General features: G+C 36.4%; 1 protein-coding gene across 7 annotated transcripts in view; it reads right to left on the bottom strand.

Moving 5' to 3' along the window:
* Positions 1 to 19089, bottom strand: part of CDC42BPA (CDC42 binding protein kinase alpha) — a 320607-nt gene extending 301518 nt beyond the window's left edge. For all 7 annotated transcript variants that reach the window (XM_068541725.1, XM_068541720.1, XM_068541719.1 and 4 more), the window contains exon 1: positions 17713 to 19089. In XM_068541725.1, coding sequence (XP_068397826.1) covers positions 17713 to 17890 — 178 coding nt within the window. In that variant the 5' untranslated portion in view covers positions 17891 to 19089. The remainder of the gene's footprint in view (positions 1 to 17712) is intronic.
* Positions 19090 to 20729: the final 1640 nt, after the last annotated feature.

The following is a 20729-nucleotide window of genomic DNA, read 5'->3' as shown; positions in this document are numbered from 1 at the left end:
GACAATTGGATTTCCACATGCAAAAAAATGAAGTTAGACCTCTATTTCAAACCATATACAAAAATTAACTCCAAATGGATCAACAACTTAAACATAAGAGCTGAACCATAAAACTCTTAGAAGGTAACATATGGCAACATCTTTTTTTTTCATTCTTTTTTTTATATTCTTTTCCATTATGGTTTATCCCAGGAGACTGTATATAGTTCCCTGTGCTATACAGTAGAGCCTTGTTGTTTATCCATCCTAAATGTAAATGATACTGGACTTGGCAATGACTTCTTAGATATGGCACCACAGGCACAGGAAACAAAAGAAAAAATAAACAAACTGGACTTTCTGAAAATAAAAAAAATTTGTCCATCAAAAGACAATTATCAGCAGAGTAAAAAGGCAACCCACAGAATGGGAGAAAATGTTTGCAAATCATATATCTGATAAGAGATTAATATCCAGAATACATAAAGAACTCTTACAACTCAACAACAAAAAAACAAACAACCCGATTTTAAAAAATGGACAAACCACTTGAATAGACATTTACCCAAAGAAGATATGCAAATGGCCAATAAGCACATGAAAAGATACTCAAGTCGCTAATCTTTAGGGAAATGCAAATTAAAACTACAGTGAGCTACCATTTCACACGTAATAGGATAGATACAATGAAAAAACGTAAAATGCCAAGTGTTGACAAAAATACAGAGAAACTGGAACCTTAGTACATTGCTGGTAGGACCGTACAATGGTACAGCTGCTTTGGAAAGTGGTTTGGCAGTTCCTCAAGAAAGTTAAACACAGAATTACTGTATGACCCAGAAATTCCACTAATGGCTACACACCCCAAAGAATCAAACAGATACCTGTACACCAAAGTTTGATGCAGTATTATTCATAATAGCCAAAACGTGGAAATGACCCAAATGTTTGCCAAAAGATGGATGGATAAACAATGTGGTATATATACATACAATGGTATATTATTCGGTCTTAAAGATAAATGAAACTCTGCTATAGGCTACAAAAAGGATGAACCTTAAAAACATTATGTTAAGTAAAATAAGCCAGATACAAAAGGGTAAAAATTATATGATTACACTTTCATGAAATATCTAGAATAGGCAAATTCACAGAGAAAGAACAGACTGCAGGTTACCAGGAGCTGAGGGGAGAAGAGAATGGAAAGTTATTGCTTTATGGGTACAGAATATCTGTTTGGGGTGATGAAAAAGTTTTAAAAATAGACAGTAGTGGTGGTTGCAAAACACTGTAAACATAATTAATGTCACTGAATTAAATACTTAAAAATTGTTAAAATGGCAAATTTTGTTATATATGTTTTGCCACAAAAAAAAAAAAAAAGCACCTTAAATAATAAGAACGGAGACAGGGAAATGGGGGAAACCAGAGGGATTACTGTTTTCCATCCATCTCAGGACAAACAAATACACAAATACACACACACACACACACTCACGTGTAGTAAGTAAGAATTTCAGGCAGCTGCAATTTTCAAGGGTCCTTCCCTCCCCAGAGTTGTACCATGATTCCAAACTCATATATATTTCCAAGGCACTGGTAACAAGGAGTATTTAGAGCACACCCAACACATATACACAAACACAAAATATCCATAAGTTAAATTATGACCAAATAGCACCAGAAATTCAACCACTATAATTGTGTTCACTCATCTTGTATTATTTTTTTGTAGTAACAACCTAAAGAAAATAGTACTTGTTTAAATAATTTGTCTAAACACGTGAATAAACTAGATAATGGCATTTGCATAGCCATTTCTGCTCTAGCCTAAAAACTCAAAGGAAAATTAGTCAAAACTAAGCCGAGCTAAACACATTGGTTATCTATAAAACTCCATATCCAATATGATAGAAGAGAATCAAATATGTACAACTCTTTACATTCTGGAGGCTAGTATCTTCTGCAAATGGACAACCTTTAAAGTAAAAGAAATATAAATCAAGTGAAACAAATATACTGAAAGTCCTTCTGTGAAAGGACAGTAGTAAACAACTAAACATTTTCTTGGTATTTCTCCATAAAGCATTCCAAATTTTCAAAACAAGAAATTCAGACTCCAATACAACTTGAGTCACATGCAGAGAATTTTAGAAAAAAAAATTAGTTAAAACAACTTTACCTGAAAATTCTTAGTGTTAATAAACACTAAACAATTGGGGCTTTTTAAAATCTAAATAATTTCTATTTCAAAAACTATATAGTCTTGGGGCTTCCCTGGTGGCACAGTGTTTGAGAATCCACCAGCCAATGCAGGGGACACGGGTTTGAGCCCTGGTACGGGAAGATCCCACATGCCGCGGAGCAACTAAGCCCATGTGCCACAACTACTGAGCCTGCACTCCGGAGCCCACGTGCCACAACTACTGAGCCCGCACGCCTACAGCCCGTGCTCCACAACAAGAGAAACCACCGCAATGAGAAGCCTGCGCACCGCAACGAAGAGTAGCCCCAGCTCGCCGCAACTAGAGAAAGCCCGCGCACAGCAATGAAGACCCAACACAGCCCAAAATAAATAAATAAATAAATAAAGTTTCTTTTAAAAATACTATATAGTCTTACAAAAATTATCTTTGTATATTTCAGAATTGAAATGTAAATTAGATACTGCTGTAAAGGAAATATTACTACTGCTAGGGGGAAAATTCCTTTGTCATTTTCAAATACTAGCTATATTACATCATTTCCTTTTACCTCCTTCTTTTTTTTAAATGGGATGGTTAAAGTTGTATTTTTTAGTAGCATACCTAATTGAAAACAAAACGTACTAGATTACCATAAACATTTCATTCTAACCCTAAGTAGCTATTTTAAACTATGGAAGTTGCTCTCTAGGAACTCTAGTTATATCTACTTTAAATTCTTTTGATTCTAAGTAAAGGCATTAAATCTAGAAACTAAAAAATGATCATCAATTTAAGATATAAATTTTAATTTATGGCTTTACTATTTTTAATGTTTTCTTTTCCCCTTTTAGATGAAATGCAACACTAACAGAATTTTTTAAGTATACAATCACCAACAAAATAAGTTACCAACAATCTGGAAAATAAAATAAAAATGACCTTGAACAACAGTAGTGCAGTCAGCAAAAAAATCAGGAGAATAATCTCTAATGCAAGGAAACAAAGTATTGCAAAATCGTTTAGTCGTTTGGGCTGCTATAATAAAATACCACAGATTGGGTGGCTTATAACAACAGAAATTTATTTCTTACAATTCTGGAAGTCAGAACTCCAACACCAAGGTGCCAGCATGGTTGCTTTCTGTGTCCTCACATGGTGGAATGGCTCACAAGCTCTCTGGGGCCTCTTTTATAAAGGCACTAATAACCCCGTTCATGAAGGTTCCATCCTCATGACCTAAGCACCTGCCAAAGGCCTCACCTCCTAATGCCATCATCTTTGGGGGGTTCAGATTTTAACATATGAATTTTGGAGGGACACCAACATTCAGACCACAGCAGCAATTCAATAATAATTTGTTTTAGCGTGTGTTTTTCAATATGTATCCTAATGTTCAAATTAAATAATGAAATCATTCCCTGAAAACCTGACCAGGGGTAGTTAGAAAGCTGACCAGTTTTCCACTTAGTCCTACTGCTCAGCAACTCCCTGAAACAAGCTTCTCTTAACTCAGCCCTAAAACAGAAATGAAAAGAACAGCTCAATTATTTAGGCTTCAAAAAATTTTCTGTGAGATATTAAAATTACAAGAAGAATCTCATTTAATATGAGGCATTTCCTTGCATTTACAAGGTCCAACATGGATTTCAGAAGACTCAAGAGTGGTTGAGTACTGTTAAACAGAGCTACCCTGCAGCTGTGTATCTGACAAGTGTTCTGATGTCTGCTCTCACAGTACCTGGTCGCTTACTAGTTTATAGAAGTGCTAATTTCATCCATCATTCATAACATTTGTGTAATTTAGTTTGTCTTTATTGCTCTGAGTTCTTTGTTGTGTGTTCAATTCCATAAACATTGAGTATTATGTGTGTGCCTTATGTAACTTTAGAAGGATCTGTTTATCATTAATGTAATTACATAGAATTTACGCTACATAGCTTTTTCAAGAATAAACTACCTTTTCCTATGATAAATAAAGACTATTTATAAATTGCCATCTATAAGAACAGAGCAATCACTAAAGAAGAAAAAAAGACTGATCTGCTCAAAGATAAATTTTAACTGATAAATTTTAAATCTTCTATTTACTGTATCCAGTTTTCAGCTCCTCATTTAAAGACTTGGAAAAAAGTTTGAAAATGGATCAATGAGGAAGGATTAAAGGAATAGGGACTTCATAATTCTTCAAAAACTAATACTATTTTTTAAGTTTTAATGTTCATTATTCATAAACACAGATCCAATTGCCAATTAAGGTTCAAGAAAAACACCAGGCCCCAGTTAAGTACCATCACCCTCACCAAAAACCTTTTCCTTCCTATACCATCCTCCCAATATAGTTATAGCATAATTTTAGTTAACTCAATATTCACTGGTTCCGCTACTGTAACCATGTAAATTATTATTTTCCTTTCCTACACAAATTTTTATTTTTCGTAATCACTGCTTTCTCATTTGCTTCACTTTCCCAGCAAACCCAGACTCTCCCCAAGTTTCTAAATCTCCTCTCAAGATGTTCATTCGCATCAGATTTAAAGAAGTCTCTCGGGGAGATTTCTGCGCTGCCTCTTATCTGGGCTGATTGACCTCTATGTTTGGTGCAAGGCAATCATTCTGTATTCTCTCTTCACCATCATCTTAGGAAATCCTTTCTTCTCTCCCCTGTACTGGATCTCCTACTAGGAGAGATCTTATATTACCTCATCTTAATTTACTCTCTTGTTTAGTTGGGGCTAGAGCATCCAACTCATCACAGTTTGCCTATGGCTCTCCTGGTTTCAGCACAAGTCTATATACTAAGAAATTCCCTAGTCCCAGGTAAACCTGGATGGTGGGTTACCCTATTGGGAGTCCAGAGGTTGCAGAAGGTAAAAATTTTTTGAAGACTTGCAGGTCTTAAACTGTCCTTATCCCGCCTTCACACTTGACTGAGAATTTGGATGGTTATAGAATTCCAATTCGGAAATCATTTTCCTTCAAAATACTAACATTGTCTTCTAGCTTCCAGTGTTGCTGCTGAGAAGTCCAAAGCCTTTTTGATTCCTGATCCTTTGTATTTTCTCTTTGGAAACTTTTTGAGTCTGTTCTTTGTCCCCAGAGATCTGCAAATTCCACAATGAATTGGTTGTAAATCTTGGTATGAATCTATTTCCACCCCTTGTGCTGGTATTTGGTGGAGACTCTTTATCTAGAAACTCGTGTCCTTCAATTATAGAACATTTTCTTGAATGATTTCATTGGGTTCCTCCCCTCTGTTCTCCCTATTGGAATTCCTATTATTCAGATTATTATTCAGACCTCTTAAATTGGTCCTCCAATGTTCTTCTTTTTATCTCCTCTCTTCTATCCCTTTGTGGTTTCTGCTGTATTTTCTGAGAAATTCTTTGTTTTACCTTCCAGTTCGTGTACTGAGGTTTTAATTTTAGCTATCACATTTTTTATTTTTTTCATTCTTTCATTTTCATTTTTTTCACTGTTCCTTTTTATGACATCCTGACTTACTTCATGGTTCTTCTCTTATCTGTGAGAATATTGATAGTTTTTTGTTTCTGAAGTCATGCTTTCTCTGCAGAGTCTGTTTCATGTAAGGTGCTTTTTTTCCTCTGTTTTTTGTTTGTTTTAAGCTGTATCTTATTTATTACAGGCTTTCTTCAGATATCTGACAATCCCTGGTTTTATATTTGGAATGAGAAAATGGAAAGATGCTCTGAAGCTCTGAACCTTTGGGTGAAGCCCACTGATAATGAACTGCACTGAAGTGTGATTACCTGAGCCCTTTACTGAGGAATCTCTGATGTATCTGTATCTTTCTTCTTGGGCTGGTCAGATTCTCCAGAGAAGACCTTTCTAATCTCCTATCTTCGTGATAAAGGCCTAGTTGCCAACACTCTGTGAGCCAAGCAAAAGTATATAAACATTTATTTACTCTCCTGTTTTCAATATGAAATGCCCATCCTAAACTATGCCTAACGTCACTCAACACAGAGAACCTCTGTCCTCCCGAAAATAGACATTCAGTCTTTGTGTGGGGAGAGAAGACAGGAGCCAGCTGGCATGTAGGAGGGGAAGGGCTCTAGAGTTCCTACTGCTTATACAACAATTCAATCAGTCCTCCACATTTTAGCTCCACCTGTACCTCAACTTTCACAGATTCCTGACAATACCAATTTCTAAGACTTTTGAGCATTCTGCCAAGTAAAGGGGATAGGTCCTAGCTTACACTATTACTGACTTAAGACTTGACTTTCTCAGATCTGCTAAGTCAGCAGTTATCACCCATCTACCTGCTTTTTCAGCTTCCAAAATTTCACAGTATCCTCCCGTGTTTTTCTCATCCTTGAAGATTTAAGACTTCTTAAAAATTCCTTTACCATAGTTTTAGTGGGGCTGCAGAAGAGAATGAAACTCATTTGTGTGTTCAATTCATCATCACCAGACTATGCTGGACACTGTTGCAAATAAGGTTAAACACAGACTTAATGTAAGAAAATTTTACCTTTAAAAATTGGAGACTATTTGCATTTTATCTTATTCCTTTAAACAGTAGCACCCTCTTCTCCTTACCTTCACCCCATAAAATACTTATTTATAGATTATCAACTGCTAAGGGAGGGGACTATGAATCACTACTTATAAGAAACCCCTTCTGAAATAAAGCAGGATACATCAATGAAGAAAGAAATCCATGGAACAGTTAAAGAATAATCAAGTAAAAGATCTGATTAGTAGAAGAGTCAACACTTCATTATAGCTGGAGGAAAAAGGTGAGTGTGGTACAAAAGGGCAGCACAAGAGAATTTGGGGGATAATGGAACTGCTTTGTATCTTGACTATGGTACTGGTCTACATTTGTCAAAACTCATAGGATATATACCAAAATGAATGAACTTTACTATATATAAATTTTTTTAATGAAGTACAGTTCATTTACAATGCTGTGTTAGTTTCTGCTGTACTATATATATATAATTTTTGAATAACTTTAAAAAATCCTTTAAGATGAGAATGGGAAATAAATATAAACAAAATTATATATTTATATATATACATATATGCATATATACATAAACATATACCATATATATGCCATTAGGAGAAATAGATCAAAGTAGGAATGGGGGAACAGAAGGCATCGTGGATCAGAGTAGGGTGTTGAAGGCTGAGCTGAATGAAAAGGATATCCACATAAAAGAGCTGCATGGCATCACTTCTGGGATATTCTTGCCAAAGATGTATTATCATGAGGAAACAAACCCAAATTTAGGGTTTACTTCAAATGCTGCAAAATAATTCATGCTGCAAAATAACCAGCTGGCAATCTTCAAAAGTGTCAGTCATGAAAACTGAGGAAAATCTGAAGCCCTAGTCCAGACTGACTGACACTAGAAGGCATGACATCCAAATGCAACATGTGATTCTAAACTGAATCTTTTTGCTATAGAGGTATTATCAGGACAACTAACAAAATTTGAATGAGGTCTAAGGATTAAATGATACTAATGTATCAGTGTTAATTTCTTAATTTTAATAGTTGCATTGTGGTTATGCAAAAGAATGTTACAAAATACACACGAACATATTTGAGGATTAGGGTATCAAGTCGGCAATTTACTCTCCAATGGTTCAGAGGGGAAAATATTGTACTATACTTGCAAATTTTCTGTACATTTCAGATTCTTTCAATTTTTTTTTAATTTTTTTTTTAATAATAAAAAGATTAGAAAAATAGACAAGGACCATATCCATATGCCATGCTAAGGAGTTTCAATGTCATCCTGAAAGCTATCAGTAGTCACTGTAGGATATTAAGCAAGATGTTGACATGATCAAAGTTGTAACCGTTTTTTAAAAGTTCTACTAAACAAAGGCCCTTGAATATGTAGGATTCCCAATATTTTCAGGTTAGGTGCACATGTAATACTGAGATTATAAGTTACTTAGCATTTAAAGGAGAAACAAAAAGCATGATTAATAAGGTCAATAAGACCCAGGAATGTAATCCATTTAGATACATTTAACATAGACAAGTCAACTGAGCAGATGCACACAGAGGTTGAACAGTACCAGGATAACTCAAGAGCTGCTGTAATTAATTGGGGTTACCACAGGAACACAGGTAAAAGAAACAAGTATGATCACACTTAATCACAATTTACAGCAATGTAACACAGCAAGGAACGCCTGGAAAAAACTGTCAACTTAGCACGCATCAGTCAGAAATGGGGTGACACATTACAAAGGCATGCAGGAAAAAGGCAGAAATGGAAATCACACTAGACTTGGAAATATTATTATGGTTTTAACCATAAACTCTAGGAAAATCTTTATAAGTACAGAAGATGGAGAAGCTTTATGATATCATATCAATATGTCAGCTGCACCACATACCTGAGCTTTTGGTCTGTTTTTAAATGTTCCTTAGTTATGATTTTTGGTCAGGGCAAGGCCATAATTAGCTAGCAATACAATCACAAACCGGGGCTCTAGCCACTGGGGGTTTTTCCTAATCTTTTCAAACAAATATTTTTTTAAATCTCAGGACAGAACACTTCTAAGTAAGTGCGTGACTACTTTTAGTAATATCTGAGTCAACTTGGGGCGTTAGCCACTTCCAGTAAACCAGGTATTTAAGGATGGGATTCTGGTTGCAACAGGACAACATTGCTTTGACAAAAAAAAACCTCTCATAAAATTAATTAGCTTTGTTCTATTTCACAGCCATGACAGTCTCTCTCCCAAATTCTATACCAGCGCAACGGTTAGAGAGATAACTGGATTAAAAAATGATCAACTGCTACTGAAAACAAAAAAGTCACTAGGTTAGCAGGAGCATCTTTGCAAACCACGAACTACACACATAAATATAAACTCAAAGGCATGTATCAAGTTTTATTGTTCTTTGTCTATAAACACATACTTACCCAATGCAGAACTCCACATTAACCTAGTACATACTGCCGAACTGCCTTCTAGGTGATGCAAACAGAAGTGCTAAAAAAACATTAAACACGAAAAGGATAAAGGCAAGTCATTCAAACCTCTGCCTTTGGAGTTGGATGTGAACTGTGATAATATTCAAAATACAATGTGATAGAAGAATTCAGTAACCACTTTCTGAAATATAATTTAAAAGCTCTGACACTGCCTATGGATTCTTAGCGTACGCCAGCACTTCCCAAACTCTGCCAGCTATCCTGATAAAAAGGGTTCCAAAGTCAAATGACTTAGGCAAATTCTAGGTAAAACAAAGTTAAAGAGGTCTCTGTACCACAGAACTTTTAAAAAGTGTTACTATGATAATGTGCTTTGTAATATACAAAGAGGAATGCAATAAGTACTATTTCCCAATCTTACATATACACTGAACTCTTAATTTTCAAAATCTTCATTTATATCTATTGAAACATAGTTTAGGAAACACTAGGGTATACTGTGGATTTTCTTCATATTTACTGTCAGTCTACAACATGCATTTATGGGTGCTACATAATCTTTAGTCCACGAAAATTCCTAACTGAATGACATATCAATAATTTTTCATGATTATTTTAATCTTCTGAGTTGAGGTCTAGAATTCCACCACTGATTTGCAGGTTGGAGCTATATAAGTATAAAAATAAATCATAACTAGCCATTTCACAATATTTGCTGTTGGTGATGAAAAGAATAGGCATGGGCTTAATATTTACTGAAAAACAGTTCAGAACTACACAACATTGTAAAGCAACTATACTCCAATAAAAATTAATAAAAAAAAAGTTCAGTTAATAACAACAAAATGTTCCAATGCAAAATATCCTGAAAGAAGGAATAAGATGCTGTTTGCATAGTCACACAGGGAAAGACATCTCCGATGCCAATATAATTCAATAAAATATTATCAGTAAGGTATGAGTACGTTTGTTAACAGTGAAATAAAGTTATTTACATCCCTGTATTAGTACAACTATACACTTCAATTAAACTTTACAAAAAAAGAGCATTTTATCTTCCTTTATCATAAGGCCAGTAAGAAACTTCAAAAACAGAATGAGAAGCCTCTTGCCTTCTGAGATGGCCCACACTCTGTCTATGGAGTGTGTATCTCCCTGAATAAACCTTCTTATCATTTTTGGGAAACAAACAAACGAAAAAAAACCAGAATGAGAAAAAAGCCAACAAAATGCAACTATAAATCACCAGAAAAAGAAAATCCTAAACCAACTTTCAACCTTTTGGAAAAATAAGCTATTACTATTATGCCAATTTTTCACCGATGTTAAAACAGACTTAGGTTAAGTAACTTGCTTAAATCACGCAGCCAATGATCAAGGGAGTCAGTCTGAACCCAAAGCCCGTACTCTTTTCCAGTATTATAGGTTTAGAACAGAAATATTTCAGGTTGAGGTATTCCACTTGTAGATCTTCACCATGGAAACTCTAAGTAAATTTAATTAAGCTTTATCACTATGAATAGAGCAAACTGACTAGAGCATGTTTTTTTTTTCCATAGATTAAGCCTACAGTGATGTGTAAGCAATCTGAAATAAAACCAAAATTTAATAAATGATTGCACGACTGAACTAATTCACAGGTATTTTTAAAAGATTGTTTTCATCCACATAAGTAGTATTTTCAAGCATAATTAGATTGGGGGTGAGAGGAATAGTGTTGATGGGGAAGAATTAAAGAGAACAATAAATATATGTCAGAAGAGAGAGAAAAAAGACTAATTAATTTATGCTATAAGCTATTTATCTTTAAAATCAAGTCAAATTATCCTCTAGTATTATTATCTGCCACCTTAATACTCAGAATAGAAGTTTATGGTAATCACAGAGTTCTAATTGCTCACATAGTGTTGAAACAGCACCAATTATATATGGTTTCCTCTTTAATAAAAGTATTGTATATTCTGGTTTCTTTATGCTCTACATAAATAGGTGCTGGCACTTGAAACCCATAGTTTCACAAATACAAATAATAGTAAAGTTCCCACACTAATCCAAAAATCTGAAACCAACAGCTTAGCAAAAAACATTGTAACCTTAGAAAAAACAATACTTAACACTACAATGAATTGTAAAATTGCATGTCCATGATCTTTTCCTCTGAAATATCACAAAGTAATGAATAACATTGTTTCACAAACAATAGTTTTGCAACATGTTACAATTATAGTAACTAAAGCTGCAAAAGATAAGGTGAGAATTTCTGAATTTGTTGTGAATGCCTATACTTGAAAAGCAAGTTTAATTAGAGCAAGAAAAGGTCATAAACAGAGACTTGTCAGTAATTTCAAGGACTTTAGAGGCTAATAGCACTGGTTCATTATTATATCTAATTTCATTCTGCTTTATAGGGTGCTTTTCCTGGACGCAAATGTTCACCAGCCTCACACATGTGCTACTTACTACACCATGATTAAGTTTATCTGTGACTATCACACAGAAGACAATTGAAAGTCCACAACCACTAAGTAAAACCTAACTTACTCAGATTTGGATTTTCTCTCCAAACCACACAGTGTTCCAAACTTTCCCTCAAAATTATCTCTTTCTAACCCTGAAGACACAAGGGACACCATGACCTCATACTGAAAGAGCATTTCCCAAAGGGTGTTCCATGGAACACTGGTTGCCATCTGTCTTCCTCAAAACATTATAAATTCTAGGATAACCCACAATATTTTTAATGTTTAATTTTGTGTAAAAGTTTCCCAAATTTATTCACCCACACAACCCCCTCCAAAGCACCTATTAATATCCCATGTATTTCCAGAACACATTTTGAAACTAGGGAGGGGGCTAAAGAAACCCTAACCCCAAAATGAACCATCGTTCATATGAGGAAGAATTAAGGGGCAAATAGTGAGATTGGAAAGTGGAGAGCCAGGTCTCTGAGCCTCCTGTTAACCAATGAAAGCCGAAGTGCTACTCTCCTATAGCAGCAGATAAAGAAGCACTAGAATTGGGGGGGGGGGGGGGTGTTAGCCAATAGAGGCTAACAGCTACTAATTGGAAAAAGTGGACACTGTAGAGAGGAAGTACGGAGCAACTAGCTGGGAAGAGCAAACCTGTTACTCTGATCAGCATCAAAGGGGAAAAAAGGAAATCCCCTGGATCTGGAAAGGAGTTTTATAGGGAGTGATAACAAAAGAGAGTCATTCATATGTCTGGGATGACCTATACTTATAGTGTGGGTCATTTCAAAAAAAAAGAAAAAATCTTTATGGAAAGAACTTCTTGACTCAAGCTACAGCAAAGCTGTTGAGCAATTCTTCACCTTAGCTACTGAAAACTTGAAGTCACCCCCACTGGAAGTTTCATGAGTAACAAGGGATGAGAAAATCTATGGAACTAGCAGATCCTTCTCACCTGCATCTACTCTAACATTCATCTGGAGTAATGGGAAGGCATAAACAAAAAACTACAACCAATGTCTATAGGTCATATCCCTCAGGTTTGACAAGTTACACAACTTTTACAGTTAATGGAAGTCAACATCCAGGAGCCCAAAGTCAGAACAGGAAAAATGTCAAAAAAAAAAAAAAAAAGGAAATGAACCATCAAAAACAAAATCGAGTGAATTCCCCTGTCCATTAAGTTCTTCTAAATTAAAAATACTCAATTATTCACAAATCAGACTAAAGTAGCAACCCAGGAAAACAGTATATTCGTGCTCATTTTCTCACTTCTCCTCCCTCCCATTCTCCCTCCCTCCTTCCAAGTATCCTGTCCCTACCTAAACTCCTTTTCTTTAAATTCTTCAGTCTGTCCCTAATTTAATCATGTGTGCTTTTTGAAAAAGGGAACTAGGTCTATAATTTTTTTCACTGTTAAACAGTGAACATGTTTTAGCGTCATTTACACTAGAATTCAAAGTCTTCTGCTTCCAATCTTCGGTAAGAAATGTAAGAAAACACAAGAGTTCTGTATAACAATATTTATTCTTTCAACACATGATGTACTTGATATTTTCTATTCTAGTATATTTAATTTTTTAAATGCTGGTTGGACTTAGTAAATTGATTCTAAAACCTAACAAAACCAATAGGATGAAAAACAATGAGCAATATATACAATATACTGGCAATAAGTGTACATGAATAGAAAAGGGTTTGGAAGAATTTTTTTTGACTACCATCGAAGAGTAGTAGAATAAAACATTAATTTGTAACAAGTTCAGTTCTTTTACCCTAAAATAGCCTGGGCTTACTATCTAATATTAACCAAGTCCCAGGAATTATGGAACATTTCATAAAATTCCCAACACATTATGCTACGTGTTTTTACAGTGCTATGTTAAGGTATGCCTTACATTTCCATATGAAATAAATAAGTTCCTAAAATTATTAGTGTTATTCCTGACATCCCTGTTCACACTCATGGAGCAGTACATCCTTTAAAAAAGAGAGAAACAGAATGGAAATGGAAAAATAATAGCCATCACTTATTGCATGCTTCTATCATATACCAGCATTGTGTTAGATCAAATAATTGTACTTACTATCACTCTTAGAAGAGACTAGAGTATTAGGTGACTAGTATAAAGGAAACAAATGCCCAACCTACATTTCTGGTGACATTTATGATGATCTTAATTGAGGACTTAAATAAAAATAAACCTAATCATGTGTAGTAAATGAACTTTTTGGTAATTTGGTATGATTAATAAATTCTACTCAGGAAAAGCTAACGACGAGGAACAACATAAGTGAAGAACAAAGAAAAGATTCAGATTCTTCTAATCAAGCCATAATCATCTCACTTAAATGACCCACATATCAAAAGCATGAATAAGCTTTAAAACTACTCTAATAAAATGAAAAGTTTAAACCACAGTACCTGCTGATGTACTCTAGTAACAAGTTTATTAGTCATTCAGACTATTGTGTGTGTGTGTATACACTGAATAAACTACAAAATTACTGTTGTTTAAGGATAATTTAAATGAAATGTTATAAAGTCCAAGATTCAGAAAGCATCAAAATCCAGTTGGCCACATACAGATAGTTCTGCATTTCTTTTTTTGTATTGAGTAATATTATCTTATGCCTATTTTTTAAGTAACTTGGTTAAGAACTCCCTAAAATTCTGATTTTCCATTTCAAAGTAGAAGATAACCAATTCAATGAATAACATATTCATTTAGTCATTACTAGCAGATTAGCTTATAATGTAAAAGTTATTTTTACTTCTACAGCTCTACTGTAACTTAACTCTAGAGTCACACTACTGATATCAAAACTATTATTTTATAAACAAAACATACAAACCGTAACCATTTCAACAACTTAAAAAACAAGGCCAAAACATAATCTTTCAAAGCTTGTTGTATATAACAGGAAAATATAATAATATTTAATAATTTAATAAAAATAATAATCTTATTAAATTTAAAAGTGGTCTATGGCCTTAAGGCACTCTTTATCCCCTTGCTCTATTGCTCAGTGACTTAATCCCCTCTTCCTCTCTAGAGCTCTACTTGTTTCCTCCCTCAAGCCATTAGCACCAAATGCAAGGAGTGCTATCAAAAAAAAAAAGAATCTAACTTTGAATTGTCAGTTTTCTTACTGTCATGATACTGTAATGAGCGAAACATTAACTGTATCAATATAAAAGTGAAATGGGCTATAACTAGGAATAAAGTGAAATTGATGTAAATGAAGCAAGTCAGAATCTTGCTGACTCCATTTTTAAAAGTATCATCAGCATAAAAATAAGGCATATCTAGATGACACTTCCATTCATATAGACAGCCAAACAAATATACATCCTGTACTAGTATTTAACTACTACAGCTCTTCTGTTACAAATATTGGGTCTTTTAAAACTCAAACTAAAAATTGTATCATTTAAGGCAAATCTAAATTACCAAATTTAACCCCAACAAGTAATCCCTTCCAATTTCCATCACAGACCAAAAAAATAATATTTAAAATATTAAATTGAGGTCAATTCACTATCTGGAAACTTCCTTAATCTAACTTGTTTTTTATATAATGTTAGGTAGTGAGAATCCAATAAGACATTTCCCCAAAATGTAGTAATCAATTCGTACGAGAACAGCTGATCTATTTCAATAATTAAATGAGGAGACTGGCATTCTTAAATAACCTAAATTCTCATATAACTTAAAGATAGTAAATACTACTACTCATGGTGCACTTCTTGACAGCTTTTTCCATTCCTTCTTTTCTTCCTCCTTACCCAAACGTCTATGGTTGGTAACTCCCACTTTCAAGACCTCACACTCCAACTTAAAGACGCCTAAGACTTAACAGACACTGCCTAGTCCCAAAGCCTACAAAATAACTGCCTAAAAATTCTAGTCTCTCCTTCTTTATTACTGAGAAACGCAACAGGAGTTTACTTAAGAGAATGTATATTTTTGTTACATCACACCAGACTTCTAAAAGACAAAATATGAAGGCTACTACTAAAACCTAATTTACTTTAAAACTGTGAAAAGTCCCTTGCTTGAAATTATTTAAAATCTGCTAATAAAAATAAAATGTATTTGGCCAAACACTTATTTGACTTTTGGCTTATTTGGCTTAAATTATATATATACAAACAAGGTTTTTTTTAATACAGATATAAGAAGCAAGATCCAAGAAAACATATTTAGTGGAAAATATATATAAATTATTCCGATAATACAGAAAAATATCTCATAACATAAATGTAAATTCTTAATCATCAAAAGGCAATTGAGGATATAGTTTTTAATCATATTTTTACAACTGGCATATTTACAACTGGCACATACGAAGAGTTCTCCCATCATTTTGCAGATGAGAAATAATAGATGTTAAAATGACAATCATAATCATAGACTAGAGTATCGCTATGAAACCATAATTCAAGAACTGAAACTCTAAAAGTATCAAAATCTTTTCTTTAAATCTTAAAAAAAACTAAAAATTTTCTAAATTTATTAAACATGAGGTGTAAAACTACACATGCTTTATAAAATATTTTACTCTACACATAAAAATAAAGGACATATATTCACAAATCCAGTACCAAAGTCAAAACTGTCTCATTCTTAAGAGAGCAGTCTCTTGAAAGATCATTTAGAATTCTTACATTCCCAGTATGAGTCTAGTAATCTGTTTTTTAAAATTATTCTATTCACATTTCATATATATATATATATTTTTAACCCTTATGACATGAAGTTGCTAGAAAACTTCTGATTCTGACAAATTGAGTAATTAAAGTTATTATGTGTAGGCAATCTTGAATAAGTGATTTACCTGACAAACGAATTTTTAATAAATTTCAAGTGAAAAACATGAAATAATCACCAATTGACTCTTACTTCAGAAAAATAAAGATTTACTTGGAAACAAAGACATTTTAGTATAAAAACTTTCCAACAAACTCAAATATTGGTATTCCAAAGGTACAAAATAACTTCTTTAGCTAATATCCTTCAAAAGTCAATGTACCAATATAGGTACACTGACATGTACTATACACAGTATGATATGTGATGATGTGTACTCTTCCCACAGTGAACTGGTGGATGCTGGAACTTGCTCACATGTAACATCGGAAACAGAACTTAAGCCAAGCCTTCAAGCTTGAAGGTCACATGGAGCATTTGCTCTCACCACTGATCTACTCCACTACCTAGCTCTTCTAAATCACATCTATATTTAGGAGAATGAAGACAAAAATTTAGCCAGTTTAGGTTTGAATTAAATTTAGAGTAAATCTAACTCTCAGGCAGGCAGGAGCTGCTCCCAAACATTCTCTACCAAATACTATCACAAAATTCTTAAACTATTTATGTCATCTTACAAACATGACAATTTTTGGCAAGTCCGTGTTTAGTAATTTCCTTTGCTTGTACTATATAGAGATGTGATAAAACCCACTGATGACCACCTTCAGGTTCCTGTTGACCTAAGATATTTTAATATCTCCTCCCATTTCCAGAGTGATTTCCAAAGCCTGGGAAGGAATGTTTCCACTAATAAATATCTTTCAATTGAATGCCTGTTATACCACCACGCTCTCGGCAAAGCGAGCAATAATCCATTTTTGCCCATCACAGAATTATTCAAAATCTCTTACTGCTGATCAAAAAACATAAGTTCTTCCTCATAAGTTCCACATTAAATCTAGGCAACACTAGAGGGGTGGGATAGGGAGGGTGGGAGGGAGGGAGACGCAAGAGGGAAGAGATATGGGGACATATGTATATATATAGCTGATTCACTTTGTTATACAGCAGAAACTAACACCATTGTAAAGCAATTATACTCCAATAAAGATGTTTAAAAAAAAAATCTAGGCAACAACTGAGTAGCATGCTTTTACTCTTGGGAAAATATTTACTGAAAACTACAAAAAAAACCTTGAATAATTGGTGTCTACTCTTTTATTGTATATATATTTAAATACATTATGTATAATGTATTTAAATACATAATATATGTTGTGTACACACAATATATATTTATATACTCATTACAGAGAGTTTATCATGATAACTCTCTATAACAATTAAACCATAATGGCTAGCTAAAGAGTTATTTTACATACAAACTTACCCCATTCTAGGTATTCAAGAATGTTCTTCTCTCTTCTCAATGGAGAATTATTGCATTCATCATAAAGGCAGATGAGGATATCCAGTAACGTTTCAACACTGAAGCACTGCCCATTGGTCTGAGCGGGCCCATCCAAAATAAACTGCTCCAACTGCCTCAAACGCACTTCTCCAGACATGTTTGCTTCAACTTCTGCTGGTTTTTCTTTCAATTACTAAACCGATTCTGACTATGATTATTTGAACCTAAATTTTCAAAGGTGTGGTTTTAAAAATAAACCACTTGTTATTCAAACAACTGTCATGCAATGCCGGTGCTGAATTCAACATCCAACACACCAGTAACCTCACTTAACTGAAGCGTCTTCTATTTCACACATATACATATATTTTGAGGGAAAGTTACCATAAAATATATTTAAAACATTTTTAAAAGAATAATACAATTAAATCGTATATTTAAATAAAATAATTAAAAAGTACTGAGAACCAAAGAGTCAACACTTCTTTAAAAAAAAAACAAAAAAACAACTCTTCTCCTTCATTCAAAATTCAACTCGTGCAACATAATCCTGAAACGAATCCGGTTGCATCATTAATGAATTAAGTCCGATCTGCATCAGCAATTCACTTCCCAAGCAGAAGGAAAATCGAAAAGGAAGGAAAAAACCAGAATGTATATAAGGGGGAGGGAAAACCAAAAATTCTGCTGCAAATCCTCCCAACCACCACTTGGATAACGCATCAGCGGCAATTTCTCCGGAGGGAAAGGGAGGGGGCGAGGTCCCTGAAGCAGCCCCTCGACTCGGAGCACGCCAAGCCTTCCCCAGAGGAGGCTTTCCCTTTCTCCTCCCGAGGTCCTTCTTTTTAAGGCTTTGCAGTTAGTCCTATTTCCAACGGATTCCGATGAAAACTCTTCATTTTTCTCCCCTCTTCTCCCAGGGGCCTGACTGGCTGCGGGCGGCACTCGCCCCTGGCTCCGGGAGCGGCGGCTACTCGGCCCCCTGAGCCCGCTCCATGTCGGTGGTCGCTGGGCCGCCGGCCTGGGCCGCGCCGGGTGCAGAGCCCGGTCTCCCCCACACCCGCACCACGGCCGCCCGCCCGCTCGCCCGCCCGCCCACACTCCCGACGCCCTGGCGAGGGGGTGCTTTTCTGGATTCAGAGGACACGGACGGCAGCAACTGTGGCGGCGACGGCGCGGGTAGCTCCGGCAGCTAGTTCTCCCCCTTCTTCACACCCCTGGGTTAAGGGCATCTTTCCCCCGCAAAGAGGGGAGCGGCCGAGGCGCAGGAGGAGGGGTTGGTGCCGCTGGTGAGGAGACCAGAGGCTGCCGCAGCCCGGCTCGCAGCCACTCCCTTCCTTTCCCTCTACCCCTCCCCCTCCTTCCCCGTCCTCTCGCGCTCGCGCCCTGGGCTCCGCGAGGCTGCTCCAGGCCCCGCCGCACGCAGGCGGAGGCTCACCGACGAGTCAGGATCCAATATGGCGGCCCCCACCCCCCGACACGCGCGCACCCGCCCTCTCCCTTCCCGCCCCCGCCCGAACCCAGCCGGCGCGTCGAGGTCCGGTTCTGCGGCCCCGCAGAGCCGAAGCCAGGCCTTGGGGGGCGCGCGGGTGGGGGCCGGGGGCGCGGCGGCTGCACCACCCGGAGGGGAGGGTGGGGACGCTTCGGCCGGAGAGGCTGCGGCTGCCGCAACGTGGAATGCAGGGATACGGGAGGACTCAGGGAGGCCGCGGCGGCAGTGGGGGCGGACGGTATGGAGGCGGGAGGACCCAGGCGCGGGTTGGGAACTGCGCCACCTCCTTGCCGCTGTTCCCGGTTCCTCGAGGCTTCTCGTAGGGATCGCAAAGCGGGACTTCCTCCTGGTCCTCGAAGGCACCACCCGACTGGCACGTTTGCTAAGGGGGCCCAGAAGCAAACGGCTTTAGGCTTCCAACAGATCTGTAAATGTGCTTTTCTCACCGCCTCTTACCTGCTCTCTACCCGCCCCCCAAATTCAGTTCTCAACCACTCCAAAGTAATTTCCTGGGTGTCCAATTACACCACTTCTTGTGTCATTTACCGGGGCAAATACAATGACAGACATGTACGCGCTACCCTCCAAGTCCTGAGTGTGTGTGCGAGAAGAACAGAACTCTCCAAGTCTATTCCCAAAAGTTCCCCTACGTATTCTCCTCCGGAACTATTCCAGCTGCTGCCTTTATCCCCAGCCTAGGTTACCACCTACAGGGGATTCAACCAATGAAGGGGAGTCAAGACAGTTCGCCACTCTCACCAAAACTCCATCCCCTGTGCGTGCTCGCAGGCGCGCGCGCACACACGTAGCCCAATGGCACAACGCAGAAACTGGGCAGCAAAGGCAAGTCATTCGATAGGTAAGGCCATTTAGCGCCTTCCGGGGTTTTTTTGAATCTTGACTTTAGGAGAGCGCTCTACAAAATTCTCATGGAAGATCCCACATTTAAATGTATCACTAAACTGGGTCACTGCATTTCTGTCATTTCCTCTCAAAACTGCCATCTCCTTTATAATCTTTCTCCAAAATAGTTATTTTATATTCCCTTCCTACACCCGTGAGGCAGTTATGTTTTCTATGTTAATGCCTACAATTGCCACAATTTTTCACATCTTACTAATATGGAAGCTGAGGAAGAACTAGAAATGAAGGTCTAGAAATGAAGTCTGAAAATGAAGGCTAAGGTTAATTATTCAAGTTTCTGTCATTCACAAAATATTGTGACTCTTTTGTGAAATCTACACTTGCATGGCTTATATAAGGAGACAACATTATTTCCAGTAAGCTCTTGACACGTGATACTTACATAGATTCAGACAAAAGATGGATCATTTATAGCCATGACATCTTTATGTGTGTGTGTATTGGCTAATTTTAAAAGTAATAGAAAAGCAAAAAGAAAAGTTTAATCCTAACACAGATAATAATATTTTGGTGTTTATTTTTCAAGTCTCTTTCCTATGTATTTTAATAAAATGATGCATAATAGAAGCCAGTTTTATAG

Source organism: Eschrichtius robustus, chromosome 3 (genome assembly GCF_028021215.1).
Source record: "Eschrichtius robustus isolate mEscRob2 chromosome 3, mEscRob2.pri, whole genome shotgun sequence".
Taxonomy (NCBI): Eukaryota; Metazoa; Chordata; class Mammalia; order Artiodactyla; family Eschrichtiidae; genus Eschrichtius; species Eschrichtius robustus.
This window is presented reverse-complemented; position numbering and strand designations above follow the sequence as displayed.